Source organism: Prionailurus viverrinus, chromosome C1, assembly GCF_022837055.1.
Source record: "Prionailurus viverrinus isolate Anna chromosome C1, UM_Priviv_1.0, whole genome shotgun sequence".
In the NCBI taxonomy this organism is placed as follows: Eukaryota; Metazoa; Chordata; class Mammalia; order Carnivora; family Felidae; genus Prionailurus; species Prionailurus viverrinus.
Window position 1 is genome coordinate 182876095 of NC_062568.1, and position 18650 is coordinate 182894744.

The window sequence follows — 18650 nt, forward strand, 5'->3', positions numbered from 1 at the left end:
TACAGCCAATTTTCTGAAGTACAGAGTAATCACCCATTGCGTGATGAGTTGCAAATGGGCAAATAATTACCGTAACTAAAAACCACGCACCAGCAGTGCCTGTCAGTAAACGCCGTCAAGGCCTGTGATCTGCAAACGGTGCTAATTGCGAGCACTGGGAAGATGCTACCCAAACATCAGGCTCTCATCTCAGGCCAGCCCCCAATCTCCCCAGTAGGCAGCACTCTCCTTATTTGGTTCCTGCCAGCTCTAGAGGGACGGAGCAGGGAAAAGGGAAACAGGGCTTTCCCTGGGCTGGAACTTCAGAATTGAGTGTCAGGATTGAGAGCACTGGTAGGTAAGCGCCTAGCTTTTCACAGCACATCAAGAGCTCCGTGGTCACTGAAGGCACATCTGTCCAGCGTCAGGTCTGGTTCTGGTTGTACTTAGCCACGGAAGCGCAACCCAGGGGGCCTGAGGGACAGCTCTCCGCTGGGGGGCGGCCTTGGCTGACTAGGGAGGTCGCATTCTGTCCAATCTGCGGGATGAGGAGACTGTTCCTTCTTCAGCTGACGTTTTCCATGGCAGAAGGAGTAAACAACCCTCTCCCAGCCACCTTGAGCTCACAGCTGAGAGTGTAGGATGTTTACACACACTACGACATGGTTAGAGCCTGAGGGTCCGGGGTTGACCGGCCCCTGACCACTGACACAGAGATCGGCGTCTGCTCCGGAGGGCCCTGCGACACACGGTGCCCCTGCCTGGGACAACAAAAACAACAGAAACATACAACCACTTGGGTTGACTGAGCAGAAAATTTGCTTCATTTACCCAATTCCTTGTTCTGGGCTAAGTATGCCAGGCTCAAGAAGAGAGGAAAAGGCACTTCTTCAAGGTATAGAGGCACTGTGGGCTGCCTCAAAGTTCCCCAAAATGACAATGACACAGCCGGTATTGACCCCATACCCTCACTATGTTAGGTGCCCCAATCTATGTTGTGCAGTCCTTTCCTCACTACACTTTGTTTTGCTTGCTTGTCAAGTGCCCTCCCTGCTTGAGTGGAAGCCCTATGAGGGCTTAACTCTTGCTCTCCACTGTTCCAGCCATTCATTCCCTTGTAGGTACTTAGTAAGAGGTTGCTGAATGATGGATGGATTTATAGAGCCAGGCAGACAGCTGCAGGTAGGAAAGTGCTTTTTTTTTTTTTTTTTTAAGCTCTATACCCAGAATGGGGCTTAAACTCACGACCCCAATATCAAGAGTCACATGCTTTACTGACTGAGCCAGCCAGGCACCCGGGAAAGTGCTTTTTCGCTTAAGTTGGTGTATGACAGTCTCTTGAACCCAACAGCTATTACCAACAGAAAAGAGTAGCTACACTCTCTTTTGTTGCCTCTAGGATTTTGTGGTCATGGTGTGGGGAGCTCATGTCCCCTACAGAACAGGGCTTGCCTGGTGACTGGGGGCCCAGGATACTACTACTGTTGACATCCAGGCTTTGAGGAACTGGGGTCTTGGCATGACAAGATTCCCTAACGGCCACCCACCCAGCCTCAGCAGACACTTTTAACATTCTGGATTTCTAAGCTAGTTCTCAAACAAGAATGAATTTTCTAGGTTAATGCAGTCTGTGCCTTAGACCCAAACAATCTGAACCCTGACCATAACCATGCTGAGGCAGAAGAAAAAGGAGGTCCCCTTTATTTTCATTGAGGTCTCAGTTTCCAGAACAATGTAACTGTGACATCATCATCATCTCCATTTCAACTCAACTTTTCACCATTATAAATAAAGGCCAGCCTGTCAATTAGCTCTTGGCTGTGGCAGGGATAAATACAGATAGCCTCCCTTAACCAAGAAACAAAGGCCAACAGCTCTTTTCAAAGCTCTTGAAATAGGTTCAACGTATTTATTTTCCACTGAGAATGCCCTTCTCATTTTATAAAAAAAACATCCATCACTGTAGTCTAGACCTAACTTACAAAAGCTCTTGGGTAATGAGAGGGTGTAGAGAACCAAGAACCTACCACCCCCCACCGCCACAACCAACTTGAAGAAGTCAGGGAGGAGGGAGAAACTGGTGCCTCCCAGCCCTGACCTGTGATTGTTCTGTCTCCAGTTATCTCTGACTGCAACTGGTCTAGAAGTGAATATAGTCTTTTTGCCAGACAAAAAGCAAACCCTTTAAGCATCCCTTTCAAAAGCCAAAATACTCCTTGCCAAAAACTGTGACAGCAGGTAAAAAGCTTCTCCTAAACTGCCCATCACTCCCCCTTAAGTTGTTTATGAACTAGGCAGTGTCTAGGTCACTCTGAGAGTACCAAGTAGAGGCGCCTAGGTTTGTGTTGTGAGGACCAGGCGAGATTGTTCTCGAATCACTGGAATGGAAGGAGGCACATCTAAGGTTCTTCTGCATTATGGAGACTCATCCGGCCAATGGAGGGCAAGCTAGCAAGGGAATGATTATGCTTGGTTTAAAGAAATGGGTGAAGAGAAAATGACATTTCAATGGGCAGGAACTTTCAACTCATAGCTTTAGTGGAGTAGAAGTCAGCCTCAACTCTTCTCTGCTTCTAAATAGCCTTTACTGGCTTCCCCAAAGAACAAGAGAAATTTCCAAGCACTTCTTGAGAAGTCAAGGACCTTAGATCTACAATTCAGTATTTCTGGCTAGTTTCTCTCCCCAGCAGTGGGAAATCACCCCCTGCGCTAGGACAATCTCTGAATGACTGGATCAATCCAGAATGGGGCACTTGCCCAGCTTTCGCAGCGGCCTCCCTGACCAGAGGGCTTACGCTTGGAATCTTTTCAGAAGTGGTGACTGACAAATGTCAGAGAATGAGCAGCATCCCAGGGCCATCACTACAGAGTTGTGCAGCCAGCCCCAAACTGAAAAAAGTACATTTGCTTCAGTAGCCAGAAATGAACTGCTGCCTCCTTCAGAAAGGGTGAGTTTTGGAGAGTAGGCGCTTTTAAAGGACTTAAGGAGGTGCCAGCCAATTTGGAGCTTGGGAAAACTTTGAGTCTACAGAGGATTAAAAGTGCTATCTTAGAATTTCAGGCCAGCTTTCAGCAATCTCAACCTTTCAAAGGCCAGGCAGCAGCTGTCCCCAACAGGACGCCAATCAATGGCTTGAACACCTACAAAGACCTGAATCCAGGCAGCAAGGAGCTGTTTCAGCTAGACATACTTTAAAAGGAGATGGATCACAGCATTGTGAGCCGGGCTAGGATGGAACAAGGAACTGTCTGACACCCTGAGTCAGTCAGGCACTGAGGGCTTGAGGAAGGGACAGGACATGACCCTTCCCTGCAGCCAGCTGGTTCAGCAGACGGCCCATAGAGAACAAGCAGGAGTTAGCACAAGGCCTGACTTTGTCACAGAGCTCAACACCTTGTTTTTAAAGGGGGCTTCTGGAACAAATTCCAACAAGGAGAGCAGGGGTATGGTAGCATTTGTTTTGGGGGAAGAGAAGTAGTCGGAGTTCTTGTTGTAGTGACTTCTCAGAGAGGAGGGAAACACCCCAAGAGGAGGAACTGAGCCTGTGGGCACAAACCTGCAATTGTCTCAAAGGCGATGCGCAGCGGGGGGACGACCGTGGCAGCCTGCCGCTGTAAACATCCGACTGAAAGCTCCTCTGAACACCTTACAGCTTCCAGTCAAGGATGTTTACAGTAGCAAAGACTGCCCAGAAAGAACGGAGCCGCAGTGAGGCACCTGCTCTAGTAAGGAGGGGACAGAGGATTTGCTGGTCCAAAGGCCTCCAGGCAGGGTCAGGATTACAGGTGTCCTTTAAGATGCCCACTTCTATACTTCCTGACTGATTATCAGTATGAGACAGCATAGGACAATGGTTGTCACTGAATGACTCTGTTCTAAGGATAATATATTATGAAATAATTCATTCAAAACACTTAAAATTTTATTAACAAAATAAAGCGAGGAGAACAAGGCACGGCTTTGTTCCTGTCAGACCCTGCCACCATTCCCCAAGTGTCTCTACCACACTGACTGAGTCATGCAATCCGTGTGCCTCAAACAATGAGCTCTACAGGAAAGGGGTCTATTACAACTGCAGTTAAGAGCTTTATGCACCCAAGGTGCTGAAAAGACAATCAGTGTGGCCTTTGGAGAGGGGCAGGCAGAAGAGAGGGAAAGACAGATATTCACATTCTTTCTCATGACTGCTCAGAAAACGGTTTAAGTGGTGGTTCTCAAACTTGGGTGCACATTAGGCACATCTGAAAAGCTCGACAAAGCACTGATGCCTGGGCCTCCCCGTCAGATTCTGGCTCAGCTGGTGTGGGGTAGGGCCCGGACACTAGTATTTTTTTAAACCCTAACAGGTGATCTAATGGATAGCCAGAGCACTATATAGAGAACCGCAAACCAGAGTAAGAGAAAACCAAAGTCCATTCAAATACCACTGGGCACACAGAGAAGCTGTTTCTTTGTATCTGGAAAATCTAAAATCTGTGCCTTGCTGGGAATGTTCTCCCATCCCAGATTAAGAATTCTGAGAAATTCCCTAGGATACCTTGAAATGAGCTTCACTTTCCTGTTTGTAACTTGTCTTTAACTTTCATTTTGTCTACTTTCACTGAAATACCACCTCAGAGGCACTGAGTTAAAAGTATCCATAAATGAGTAACAGAGGGAGATGTTAAGGATGGATCTGGTCTAGAGAAAGAAAAGCAAAAGGAACAGCAAATGACTTGAGAGAGGAAAAGGAGCATATCTGACACCAGCACGCAAGGTGCTCTTTGGTCAGAAGCAGCAGCAATGCCTTCCCGGCTCACCTGACGCTTTGGAGGTTTCAGTTCATCTCTTGGAACAATATCGATGAGAAAGTCAAACTGATCAAATTTTGTAATTGCCATGGCGATATCATTCCTCTGTAACAAAGAAAAGCAGGGTGAAAAATTAGCCTGGGGAGAAACTAGTTCACCTGGCTTTACACCCTCCACGTTACAAGTAAGATAAGATGATGACTTCTAAGCCAAACTCAACAACCACAGCCAAGGCTATAGCTAAAGCAAGCACAGCCAAACTCATATACTTCACATCAGACTTCACGGAAGATCTACATGTAGCTCATGCTCTACAAGCTAGGGATTTGAGCCTCCAACTACAACTATCACCTCTGCTGGATCCTACACCAGGCCTGCCCCACAATTGTTAAATTATCATCCTCCAGCTAAATTTGTACAAGTCTAGCAATCTCAACTGGCAGGTTTCAAGGTTAAGCTACTATTCAATCTTATAATCTTTCTGAATCTCTATTGAAATCCTAATAACTTTTTACAATTATTTTCTGGTCACTGGATCTATATATTAGTTCCCACAAGGCTATGATTTTTATTTTGGAATTCAAAGTCACAATGTTAAATCCGTGGCTTATATCTTGTTTAATGTGATATGAATAAGGGGAAGTCTGAAGTTACTAGAATTGACTAATGATACCAAAACCAAGGCTTGTTCCAATGGAATTCTAAGAGTGATACTCCCTTTCTTTAAATAATTTTTAAAATTTTGTAATTAAAAACCAACACATGATCCTTAAGATCTGTATACTTCATTGCATGAAAATTTTAAAGCAAAAAAAAAAACAAACAGGAAAAAGTAGTGAACTCTAGTGAGTGATATACATATTGAAGTCTTGAGGGGAAATGCACTTAAAAACAGATGACTTGATGGACAGAGGGACAGGCAGATACGGGGATAAAGCAAGTAAACTTAACGGTAGGATCTAAGAGGTAAGTATACTGTAAACTTTGCTTATGTTTGAATGTTTTCGTAACAAAATGTTGGGGGTAAGTGAACATGGTAACAGAAATCCCTAGCAATCTCTCTATATATCACATCTTAAGAGAGGTGACTCACCAGACAAAACAAAAGGGGATGGAAATTTTGTTTTTTCCTTCCCTTGTCTCTGTGATGGCCCCAAGCCACTGAAATGCAAAACTCCAATCCACCCTTCTTGCCAACCACCAGCTTGACAATAACCCTCCAACAGAAGCGGGGTGCATCTTAAGGCCGCCAGGTCTCATTTAAGATCGGTACGATACAGTATCACATTCCTGATGATGTCACCTACTCAAAGCTATCTAAACAGCTCATCTATGGATGGAATTGGGGGAACAGTGGGGGTGGGGAACAAAAGAACATACACCAAAGTGTGCTACGTACACAAATATACGTAGAGTTGGTCTTTTGTTTATTTTGCCTTTGTTAAAGCCAGTAGTATTTTACTGAATACTCATATTCAGTAAAATACAGAAGTCTTGAGGACACAGCTTGATGAATTTTAATAAATATATGTACCCACACAGCTATCAACCAGATAAGATTATAAAAAGTGTCCTTCTATCCCTTTCCAATCAACTGCCCTCCCCCCTGAATCTGAGGCAAGCACTACTCTGGTTTCTATCACCACAGATGGTGAGAGTATATGGAATCATGTGTTATATAATTTTTCCCCCTCTGGTTTCTTTTGCTTAACATAATAATTTTTTCAGATTTCACCCACATTGTATGGAACAACAGTTTTTTGTTATTGTTGTTGAGTAGTAATCCACTTTATGACTATACCCTTTTGTTTCTATATCCCCATCTTGATGGATATTTGAGTTGTCTCCAGTTTTCGGCCATCATAAGTAAGCTTGTTATGAACATTCTTACACAATAACATCCACACTTCAGGGTGTATACGCAGGAGTAGAACGGCTGTGTCACACAGTGGGGATACGTTTAAGTTTATTGGAAAGTGCCAGTTTCCCGAAGCAACTGGACCACTTCACATCCTGACCAGCAGTAAGCACTATATGAGTTTCACTCACCCCACTCCCTCACCAACACTTGGTATTGTCAGTCATTTTTGTTTTAGCCAGTCTAGTGGATGTAAACCAGTGTCTTGTTCTAATTTCTAGTTCCCAGGTGACAATGATGCACACCTTTTCATATGTTTATTGGTCATTTGGGTATCTTTTTTGAAACACTGTCCAAGTGTCTTGCTCATTTTTTAATCTGGACTCATCTTGAAGATAGCTTTAACTGGATCTCTCTAGAGTCATAGGCTTCCTTCACAGCAGCATAAAGTAAGTTCTCAATGTCTAGCTGCATTAGAATGTAGGCTTCCCAAGAGTGTGGGGGTTCTTTCTGTTTTGTGTGAACACTGCCTGGCATACTGTGGGTGTTCAATAAATACTTGCAGAATAAATAAGCACGCATCTTCAATTTGGAGGTAAAGGGAAATTCACACACAATGTGAATGTTGATTTTTAAAATAAAAGGAAAATGAGAAAGAAAAGGAAAGGGTTCCCAGGAAGGCAGACAAGGAACAAAAAGGCAAATGAGGTAAGTGAGATGGATTCTTCCTGGGACTGCCCTCTCCTGGAGTCTCACAAGGCTTCCAACCAGAAGTTGTTTACATCTGGAAATAGATCAAACACTTGAGCCTCTGTCTATAGTCAAAGCTCACCAAGTGAAGAGTTCAGTCACTGAGCTGTGAAAAACGTGAGAACTGGCAATTAAGATTCTTGGTGGGGAAATACAATCATGGCTATAGAGTATGCCTGCCTCACAACAGTGGGAGGAAGATGCCAATTACACACATCAGCTTGACAGAAACCTAAGGAAGAACAATCTTTGGTCCAAAACGATGCAAGAAAAGCAGACAAAGGCAAGGGCAGTTGCCTGTCCCCTTTCCCCATGTACGTCTACAACATTACCTGTAGAGTCCGGCGCTTGTTATCCTCCGTGTGGATCCAGGCTCGAAGAGTCAACTCTGTGATAAAAATCTGGGCTGCCTTGGCAAAGAGCACAGGGGCTTCTGCACTGATCATCTGCAACAGATGTAGGCCCTCCCTGTCAATCACCAGCATGTCATTCAAACCAGCCCACTTGTCCCTTGCCTCACGTCCTGCCATCGACGATGGGGTAAAGGCTGGAAAATGAGAAGGTGGCAGTCCCAAGAGATTCCAAGGTAAAGTAAATCCTTAAGAATCGGGCAAAGCAGAAAGCAAGTAGAAGAAAGGAAGAGGGAAAAAGAATTCTTTTCTAGCAACTACCACATACTTTCTTATTCTCATAACAGACTTTCAAAGAAACCTAAAGAAACTAGGGTTTAGGAGAGGTAAAGTGACTTGCCCACAGCCAAAGAGCCAGTTAAGTGGCAGGGTTAAGGTCCTAATCCAAGGACAGACAATGTGGGGAAAGATAATGAGTTTGAGAGCCAATGGATTTAGATAAAATTTCAGGCTTCCCATCCTTCTGGGTTTTACTTTTCACATATTGAAAAAGAAGACAACCTTTCGGTGTTGTTGTGGGAATCAAATGAGGTCATGTATATAAAAGCACCCAGCACAGGGCCTGGCACTTAGTAAGTGCTCAAGTAATGTAAGCTGCTTTGCCATGTCTGATTTCAAAGTTCAAGTCTTGATCAAACAAGGCTCTAAACCCTTGGTGAGCTGGTCTGTGCAGGACAGAGCCATGGAAAGAGCTCTGGAGTTAAAGAGGGAGAAGTGAGAGCTAATAAAAGGGAAAATTGCTGTGAACTGTTAGCTTTCTATACAAACACAAGGGACTATTAGTTTTCAGTGATAAGAAGAGTGAAGGGGCACCTGGGTAGCTCAGTTAAGTGTCCAACTCTTGGTTTCAGCTCAGGTCATGTCATGATCTCACCGTTTGTGGGATTGAGCCCCACATTGGGCTCTGCACTGACAGCACAGAGCCTGCTTGAGATTCTGGGTCTCCCTCTTTCTCTGCACCCCTGCCCCCAACTCACGTGTTATGTGTGCCCTCTCTCTCAAAATAAATAAACTTAAAAAAAAGAAAAAGCTGAGAGTGTTGCTCTCTTCCTGAGAGTTGAAATAAGAGGTGGGCGCCTAGGTATACAGAAATAGCCACCTTCAAGGAAACCTCACAGGTTGTCATTCATGTAAAACAACTCACAGATTGAAAAATTAGAACAAGAGCAGTATCTTTATCAAGCATCTCTTAGAGCTTATATTGACAAACTAGAGATTGCAATAAAATGGTAACTGAGAAGATGGCACTGTCCTGCTGATATAATCTGTGTTTACCCTACACAGTGAAAAGGATGGGTGATTCAAAAAGCAAACAGCAGGGGTGCCTGAGTGGCTCAGTCGGTTAAACGGCCGACCTCGGCTCAGGTCATGATCCTGGGGTTCACAATTTGGGAGCCCTGCATTGCGCTGTGTGCTGACAGCTCAGAGCCTGGAGCCTACTTAAGATTCTGTGTCTCCTTCTCTCTCTGCCCCTCCCCTGCTTGCTCTCTCTCAACCGCTCTCAAAAAAATAAACATTAAAAAAAAAAAGGCAAACAGCATATTATCAACATCTGGAAAACAAGATATCCTTAATTTCCAGAGAAGCACGATATAATAATTAAAACTGTTCAATTTCAGCTCACTTAACAATTTTAGACAGGAACGAAATAAAAAAAGCAAGAAACAATAACAAAATTTTCATTTTTTTTTTTTTAAATTTTTTTTTTCAACGTTTATTTATTTTTGGGACAGAGAGAGACAGAGCATGAACGGGGGAGGGGCAGAGAGAGAGGGAGACACAGAATCAGAAACAGGCTCAGGCTCTGAGCCATCAGCCCAGAGCCTGACACGGGGCTCGAACTCACGGACCGCGAGATCGTGACCTGGCTGAAGTCGGACGCTTAACCGACTGCGCCACCCAGGCACCCCAACAAAATTTTCATTTTTAAGCTTTGAGCACTACAAAAATGAGCGACAACCTACCCACCATTATAACTTCAATATGAATAATAAAAACGAAAGTGAATTCACCTTCACGTCTTCATCCAGTTTCATGATCTTCTTAATACGAGCCAGTGGGAGTTCTTGTACTCGGAAATCTTTCTGAAATGAGTAACAAGAGGCACATAAATGGTGGGGACAATCAACAGGGCATGACAGGCATCTTGAAACACTGTGACTGGTTTAGTCCCTCCTTTCAAAAAACATGGCAGGAGAGGAGCTACAAATTAAATGAAGAGAATACAAGTTTCAGAGCAAAATTCTTCTTAACCCATGCAGAGCTTCAGACAATTAAAGGTTTCAGGATAAACTTACAATGCCATCTAACAGCGCCCTCATGAAGAGTAGCCCCAAACAATATCAGATTCTGTGCCAGCACAATATTGAGGTACATCTTGAGTGCCCACCGCCGCCCCCCTAAGCACACCAACCAGTCTGCGATATGTAGATTAAAATGAGACTTTTGCCTCAAGGGCATTCCTTTGGGTTGCTAGTTTTTTCTTCTATTCTGGGACTACAAGGGCAAGGTGCCAGCAGCACCTGACCACTGTGACCCACAGTTGTCTTCAGCCAGCACTGGCTGATATGGGCTACTTCTGACCTTTGCACTAACCTGACACCAGAAATCGGGGAGGAGGGCCTTCCTTTCCCATCACAGCAGCAAAGGCCTGGTCTCCGAAGTTTGCTTGGGGGTGGGGTTGGGGGTTGGGGTTCGGGGTTTGGGGTGGGAGTGGAAGAGTATGGAGAAAAATGGGTAAATTTTTCAGCTGCCTTTTAGGAACTGCCCTGGGGCTGGGAGGAAACCACGTGACTTTACTAGGGACAGAATTTAGGAAAGGGCTTTCTTACCAGCACTACTCAATTATTTGCGATTTAAGCCCTTTTGATACTACTGGTACTTAAACACATGCCCAGTGATGGATGCAATTCTAGAAATAAAAATCAATTCTGGGTTTCAGAGCCGCAGTGAAGAGAAAGGTGCAAAGGGAGAGACTGGCTAAAATCAGCGAAACCCCTACTGGGCCCAGGTGTCAAGTGACTGATTCTATAAGTGGTCTGAAATGTGACTCACCAAACCCAACGTGCTCACCTGGGAATTTGCATCATCACATTATGGAAGGAGCAGCTATTATTTTAGATTTGGTATAATGAACATGCATAAGTGAACTTTCTATTCTAAGACCAAAAGAAACTCTCAACTATATGTCAAAGAAGGCAGTGGGGCATTTTAGAAAAACATCACCAGCCTTCCCAGAATCCATTTTTATGACTACAGAAGGAAGAGTTAGTTTTATTAGGATAAAATGCACACCGAGACACTGGATTTCTCCTCACAAACCCAACGGGCTGCTTGGGACCACTCACCAACTCCGCAAACCTCCAACACCAATTTTTTTACCTTTTCTCTTTCCAACTTAGGTAAAACATTTTCCATGAGGCTTCTACTAAAACTACCTCTGGAGTGGCAGAGCTTTACAAGTTCAAATGATTGGAATTTCACCAGAAAAGGACAGGAGGATACATTCCTTCTATTCTTATTTTTCTCCTCTTTCATTCACTCATTCATGCAACTCGACCACTAGTGAATGTATGATACCTGCTACTATGTAAAAGATGCAAGTCTATTCTTATCTTTGAACAGATTTATAGTTTAATTGTTAAAGACCGTCACATAAAAAATATAACCCCCCTATGCTATACTAGGATGGGGGTGTAAAATCCCAGTGACAAGAAAGGAAATAGGCAGCTGGTGGGGCAAGGGGAGGGGTTGGAATGAACAAGAGGAGCTGGCAAACGTTCCACAGAAGGGCTGACATCTGAACTGTGTCTAAAGGATGTTGCAAAATGTGCTTGTTGGAAAAGTATGAGAATGTTATTCAGTCAGAAGCAAAAGTATGGTGACACAAAAAACATGGCCTATTTAAGTTTTAGATGTATGATCTGAGTACAGAGGGGAGCAGCAGGAAAGGGAATGCTGGATTGGGGCCAGACCCTAAAGGGATTTTAAAAAACGTTTAACCACAGAGATCAATCACTGGTCTTCCTTCTTATGTGGCATATCACACAAAATGATGACGCTAAACAGAAATGCTAAAGAGAATGCTGGGATGCTGGGGATAATTCCTTTGGAAGGCCTCCCAGGGTGATACATACAGCACAAGATTATGACCACAAGATTTAACAATCTTGCAAGTGTGCTCTCATTGGGCTTAGTTATTTAATGTATTTCCACACGACTGTTCTAAAATTTCTTAACCAAAGCCCAAAGCTGAGAAGAAGACCTCCTTCCCCAACTTGAAAGAGAAGAGTATTACTTCTAGAATTTCTGAGACTATTCTTCAATCAATAATTCTTCCATCTATTACTTCTAGAATTTCTATGAGACTATTCTTCAAACAAAAACGGGTCCCATCTTGTAGAGATATAAAAGGTGGCAGAAATTTACAAAACAACTCTGCTGTAAGTCTCCCTTCCAAAAAGCCTTTTCTTTTGGGAAACTTTATCGTGATCCCCAGACCTTGAGATCTCAAGGCGCAGTGTGTGAAAAGTGGATCTTCATATGTGCGTGTGTGGTTCATTATTGCTGACAAGAGCCCAGTCTTCTATAATCTCATCCTACCTTTTCAGTCACGTGTAAGGGTTTACGACAAGCTTACTGGAGAGGGGAGCCCTTTCACCAGCAACAGGCTAAGGTCCACTAAATTGCCTTTCAATTCCCTGCTCCCCTTGTCAATGGCAGCCATGCAACTGATGTGAATAGCATTTAACTTCTCCTGATGCTGATCCAAGTGGATGAACAATTGACACATACTGACTTTTCTTTTGTACCCTTGGGAGTGATATCAGCAAGGGGGAAGAAGAGATTCACTCTCAGAAAATTCTCATGGTCCTGACCACAACCAAAGAACTACATTAAAAACACTGCCATCTGAAACCGCCGAGTTTCAAGAAGTCTGAATTCACTCAATGAGAATCTGGAGCCAAAGAAAAGTCAACGGGTCTCAGGCTGCACTAAAGAACATCCGGAGTTTCAAATAATGATGAGAAATCTTTTCCAGTCCTACCCAGTCAGGCATTCCAGCAAAGTCCATGTTCTAATCCTCTCCAAAGCACTGATTCTCAGCCTTGGCTGCATGTTAGAAACACCTGGGGAGCTTCTGAAAATCAAGAGGCCTGGGCTCTACCACAGACTAACTAACTGAACAAGGAACTCTAGGGGGCATCAAGTGTTTTGGAAACTAGCCTGATGACTATGACCCACAGTGAGAGTTAAGGACCACCGCTTTAAAAGCCTTGCTACTCAAAGTGAGGTCCTCAGACCAAGCAATGGCATCACCTGGAAACTCAAAAGAAATGCAGAACTTAGATTCCACTCCAAACGTACTAAATCAAAATCTATATACATATATATATGTGTGTATGTGTACATATAATATACATACATTATAATACATATAATACATATACACACACATATAAATATATATACATGTATATTTTATTAACGTTTATTTTTGAGAGAGAGAGTGAGCGAGAGAGAGTGAGAGTGAGCAAGTGATGGAGGCAGGGCAGGGGGTGGGGGCAGAAGATCTGAGGTGGGCCCGGCACTGACAGCACAGAGCCCGATATGGGGTCCGAACCCATGAACTGAGAGATCATGACCCCGAAATGAAGTCAGATACTCAACCAACTGGGCCACCCAGACACCCCTCAAAATCTGTATTTTAACCAGATCCTCATCTGGTTCATATAGACAATAAACTTTAAAGAGGCGCTGCTCGACAGGAAGGGCTCAAACAGCACAAGAGCTGTTTTGTAACAGCCCACCAACCTTCATCTCTAAGTTCTTGTTTAAACGGTTATCTGGCTTGATTGTAATGTTAGAAATGTCACCGTCCAATCTGAAGGCACCAAAAAATAAGATGTAACTGGCAATTAAAAGAAAGTGGCCTATGCATCAAATTACAGCTAACTAAAGGCTGAACAGAATGGAGGGAATAAGAGGAGATTTTTCAAGATTCAGCATTGCTGCACTTCCCCACCTGCCCCCAAAAATATGAAGTTAGCTTTTTCTTCCCCACTTTCAAAGAGGTCTAGAGGGATAAAACTCAATGCCAAGAAGTCTGTTAATTATCGTTCCCAGAGCTCTGTTGAGTAGGAATACGGTACTTTGCACAATCATCCTAGTGTACATCATTTTGGTATGATTTTTAACCAATTTCAATCCCAACTGAACATCACCTGGATTTATGGACAATTACAGAGCCTTTTAAGAGCGAGGAGAACATAATGGCCAAGCTGAGATGAAAGATAAATTGCTTTTGCAAAGCTGAGACCAAAATGATTGGGGCCAGTGTTCCCAATACATCATGAAATAGATCACCTAGCAAATTTCAATTTGTTTTTAGAACAAATTTGTCCCAGTTTTAGAGGGACTCCAACACCTTATGAATATTCGCAAAACCTTTATCTACATTTGGACAGTTTGAACCTATGGATTTTTTAAAAATCTGTTCGAAATTTTGAGATGTCAACCTAAGAGGCTCTGACATATCTGAAGAAGTCTGGTTGTAAGTACTGTTGAGTTCTGGAAAGGCACAGATTAAATACTAAAGTATTTACACAGGCAGAGAGGAAGATGCCTTTATGTGCTGCAGGCAGAGGAGAAAGAAGGGTCCTACCAAAGGAAAGAGCACCCCAACTTTAGTAGACCGCATCCCTACTTGAAGTCGCCACTGATGTTGCCTCACACTCAATCTCAAGTAGGGGAGTCTGATTCACTTAAATATTATTAAATGCCAACCGCTGCTCTAAGCATCTGATCTAAGCGGTCCCATGGTAGTGGTCCAGGAGTCTTTTTCAAGGGGGAAAAAGCTTTAGCCATCTATAGAAGAATCATTAAAGACAACTGTCCTCCTTGCTGGCCTTTCTCTTCATTCATAAAATGTGAACTAAAACTGAATCCCTCAGAGTAACCCACTTTGAACCTCTGGTTGACTAGCTGTCTAGAGAATAAAAGTTGGTCAACACCACCATCTGCTTTTTTGGCAATCAAACTTGCAAATTAAACCAAGGCGAATAAAAACCACAGCCCAGAGTCTCAAAGAGATATGTGAATACACATGTTCATTGCAGCATTATTCACTATAACCAAGAGGTGGAAGCAACGCAAATACCCACTGACAGATGAACGGATAAACAAAACGTGGTATACACATATATATGGAATACTATTCAGCTTTAAAAGGGAAAGAAATCCTGTCATAAGCTACAACATTACACTAAGTGAAATAAGCCAGTCACAAAAAGGACAAATACTGTATGATTCCACTTATGGAAGGTACTCATCAGAGTGGTCAAATTCAGCAACAGGAAGTAGATGGTAGCTACCAGGGGCTGGGGAGGGGGCAAAGGGTAGTTGCTGTTTCAGGGGTATAGAGTTTCAGCTTTGCAAGATGAAAAAGTCCTGGAGATCTGTTTCACGATAATGTAAATATACTTAACACTACTAAACTATACATTTTAAAATTGTTAAGATGACACGGTTTGTTACATATTCTTTTCCACAATTAAAAAAAAAAAAAATCAAAACTCAAACTACAGAAAAGTTAAGTGCTGAGCTTGAACCTCCAGAGTTTATCTGGCCACTTGCCTGATCCTGAATTTTTGCTTCCATGCTCAAGCTGGAGTTGCGGCACTGGCCCAATCCCACCACAGCCCAGGAGGGCACTAGCTTTATGCCAGGCTGACTCCTGCACCAACACCTGATAAGCCTGACTGAGATTACCCACTCAAAATATGAGCAAAATACCCTACATTTTGCTTTATCATTTCTTTTTCTCCTCTATCTGAGACAGTATAGGTAACTGCCACCTTTACACTAAATAAAAGAAACAATGACTTTTCAGGGGAAATTCATCTGTGAATGCAAGCCACTCTGAGAAAGGCCAAGCCAAATTCAGCTGCTGAAATGCCCCATATAAACAAACATGACCTACAGGTACATCAGAATATGAATCTGTTTTTTTTTTTAAGCCCTGAAGTCAGTGGGGCCTTTACCATAAAGAGAAGTTATTTTATTTTATTCATTCACTACTTGTTTATAGAGTCTCTCTCTCCCACCAGGATGCACGTTCTGTGAGTGCAACGATCTTGTCTGGCCCGCTACTGGATCCACAGTAAGTAGCACAGCCACAGTAGGTATATAATAAATATTTGCTGAGTAAGCAAATAAACTGACCTCCTACGTCGGAGATTTAAAGACCACTAGCTCTAAGAAAGTGCAACATGAGTTCTACATTAGGAAGGAGTCCAGTATCTGTTCTCCTAGGATGCTTAATGCCTTCCGGGCAGGAATGACACATCTAAAACAGAGAGATCCTTCAGTATTTGCTAAAATGACACCAAATGGAACAGTCTTCACTAAGAAAATAACACTACACGCTTGAAACATTTTCATTCTAATGAGTCTCACCTCCTTCTACCACTGTCATACCACTTTACTCCTCCCCTCACCCCTATTACTCACACAGTAACCTCCAGCCACTTTGAACTTCTTGTTGTTCCTTGAAACAGAAGGCCCTCCCCTCTGGGCCTCCAGGCCTTTACGAATGCCAATCTCTCTACCTAAGATACTCTCACACCCATCCTTTCCATCTGGTGAATGCTTCTCCTATTTCAAGATCCAAAAAAATGTTCCCTTTACTTAAAGCCTCCCTAACTCAACCAGGGAGGAACAAGCACTATGTCCTCTGTAATCCCGTAGCACTTCGACTTTTACTACTTTAGACTCATCACTGTGCCTGCCTCAGTAAGTATATTCACTATCATATTCAATAAATATTCACTGAATAAATGACTCTGGTTGTAATTACTAGATTGTAAGCCCCTCAAGGGCCAGGGTTATATTTGATTCTTCTAAGTCAGTGGTTCTCAATGGGATGATTTTAGCCCCCAGGAGACACCTGCCAATGTACGGGGACGTTTTTGGTTGTCACAACTGGAGAAGATTGCTACTGGCATCTCATGAGTAGAGAGGCCAGAGATGCTGCTAAACATCCTACAATGCACAGGACAGTCCCCCACAGCAGAGAATGATCCAGCCTAAATGTCAATAAAGCTGCTGTGCAGAAACCCTGATCTAAAGGGTATCTTTTAACACCTAGAAAGAATGCCTGCTTACAGATTTGTTGTTGAATAAATTGCCCGACAGCATTTATGATTCCAGAAATTTGGCAGGGCCACTGAAACAGGACTAAGAAATGAGCTACAGCTACTGAAGGAAGGTGAGAGCTCTGTTTTTCCACATTCTCCAAAAGATATGCCTCACATTAAGCTATCTCTGCATCAAAGCATCCGCTATACACCCACATGCCTAAGGAGAGCCACTAAGATATAAAAAGAAAACCCTTGTAGTTACCTCACTAAGGTAAATTACATCTTCATGTTCCCACCCAAAGGTAAGGAATGAACTATGCCTTTGTAAATGTACTTGAAATTAAAAACGTTTTACTCTCAGTATTGGTTATTCATCTCATAGTTCTTTACACTCTACAAGCTTCTCATTCTTACTTACCACTGTTAAATTCCGGATTTCTTCCATGACACGAGGCCAGAAGGACTGGAGGCTTTGCTGGGCATCACTGCTGCTAGTGCCACCAAATCCTCCTTCTGTGGACATTCTGACAACTGAAAATAAACACATACATAAGATACATTAGAAGTAATAACGGCAGACTTTCTGTTCAGGTTATTTATATCTTTCCTTATGGCTGTTTTCACAATTTCATTCAATTTTTCAATCTGAGAAGGTATATAATTGTGAAGAGGCTCTTGATACAAACTTAAATGTCAGCAAAAACATATGGAAAAAGTTTTCCCTTCTATCCAACCTATACCACAGACACTAACAAGGAGCTCTAACTAGAAAACCTAAAATTACTAGAAATCCAAACTGAAATCTTAATGTGAATCAGGCCTTTTAATGTCTTGTCTTAGGAGGGGGCAAAAAGGGTACTTGGTTGGTGCTCTAGTCTGGTCCATAATTTTCAATGCCATTCCCTTGAATGTTTTTTCAAGTTCGACATGGTTTCTCACATTCCATGTCACAGCCTGCAGCAGACATACTGAGGGTCCCAGTGACTAACACTGTATAGAAATGTAAACCCAAGTCTTAAAAGTAAGAGCCCATTTTATTCCTTTGTTTCAGACACCGTGGCCCCATTTCTTTGAGGCTACTGATGATTATTATTCCTTCTACTCTCCAGCTAATCTCCCTCCAAGGGCACAGAAGCACTGAAGCCTTGGCCAATAATTGAGTGGGTGGCACCAAGTCTCCAAACTGGAACCACTTCCCAGTTCTTTCCTTACCTGAAGCCTTCTGTTAGGAACAAAGCCAAACAAAGCACACTGTCAACTGGAAGCTTTAAAGGTGGTTGAAAAATAACAGGGAATTAAATTTAGGATGAAGAAAAGAGGGTCAAAACCTGCATGCAGTCAACTGCTTTTGTGATGGGGGAGGGAAGATGAATAAGAACCCCCATATCAGTTAGAACAGTAGATGATACTATAAAGTCTTAAAAGATTTATGGTGGGAAAGTAAAAAACTCCAGATGGCATAAATGCTTATCTGGCAAATACTTAAATGCAAGAAACAGTTTAATTAAATACAAAGAACAAGAAACTTAGTGATGTCCTAAGAATTTCTATTCTGGGAAATTATTTAAAAAGGTTTAACATGCCAGTGACAGGATGCTGGCAGAGAGCTACGTAAATCATTAAGAACTAATTCTGAAGGGCTGAAAGAAAAGCACCAAAGCCAAGCATCACGTGACCAAACGTGTTCCTTTCCAGACCCTGTGTGGACGCACACTGGGCAGA

At 42.9% G+C, this 18650-nt stretch overlaps 1 protein-coding gene across 5 annotated transcripts in view; it reads right to left on the bottom strand.

Annotated features, from left to right (window-relative positions):
- The window catches only part of NFYC (nuclear transcription factor Y subunit gamma), a 66057-nt gene that overhangs the window by 12009 nt on the left and 35398 nt on the right, over nucleotides 1-18650 (bottom strand). For all 5 annotated transcript variants that reach the window (XM_047868700.1, XM_047868699.1, XM_047868703.1 and 2 more), the window contains exons 2-5: nucleotides 17347-17459; nucleotides 9801-9872; nucleotides 7711-7824; nucleotides 4780-4875 (exon numbers count right to left, since the gene is read on the bottom strand). In XM_047868700.1, the coding sequence (XP_047724656.1) occupies nucleotides 4780-4875; nucleotides 7711-7824; nucleotides 9801-9872; nucleotides 17347-17451 (387 nt within the window). In that variant the 5' untranslated portion in view covers nucleotides 17452-17459. The remainder of the gene's footprint in view (nucleotides 1-4779; nucleotides 4876-7710; nucleotides 7825-9800; nucleotides 9873-17346; nucleotides 17460-18650) is intronic.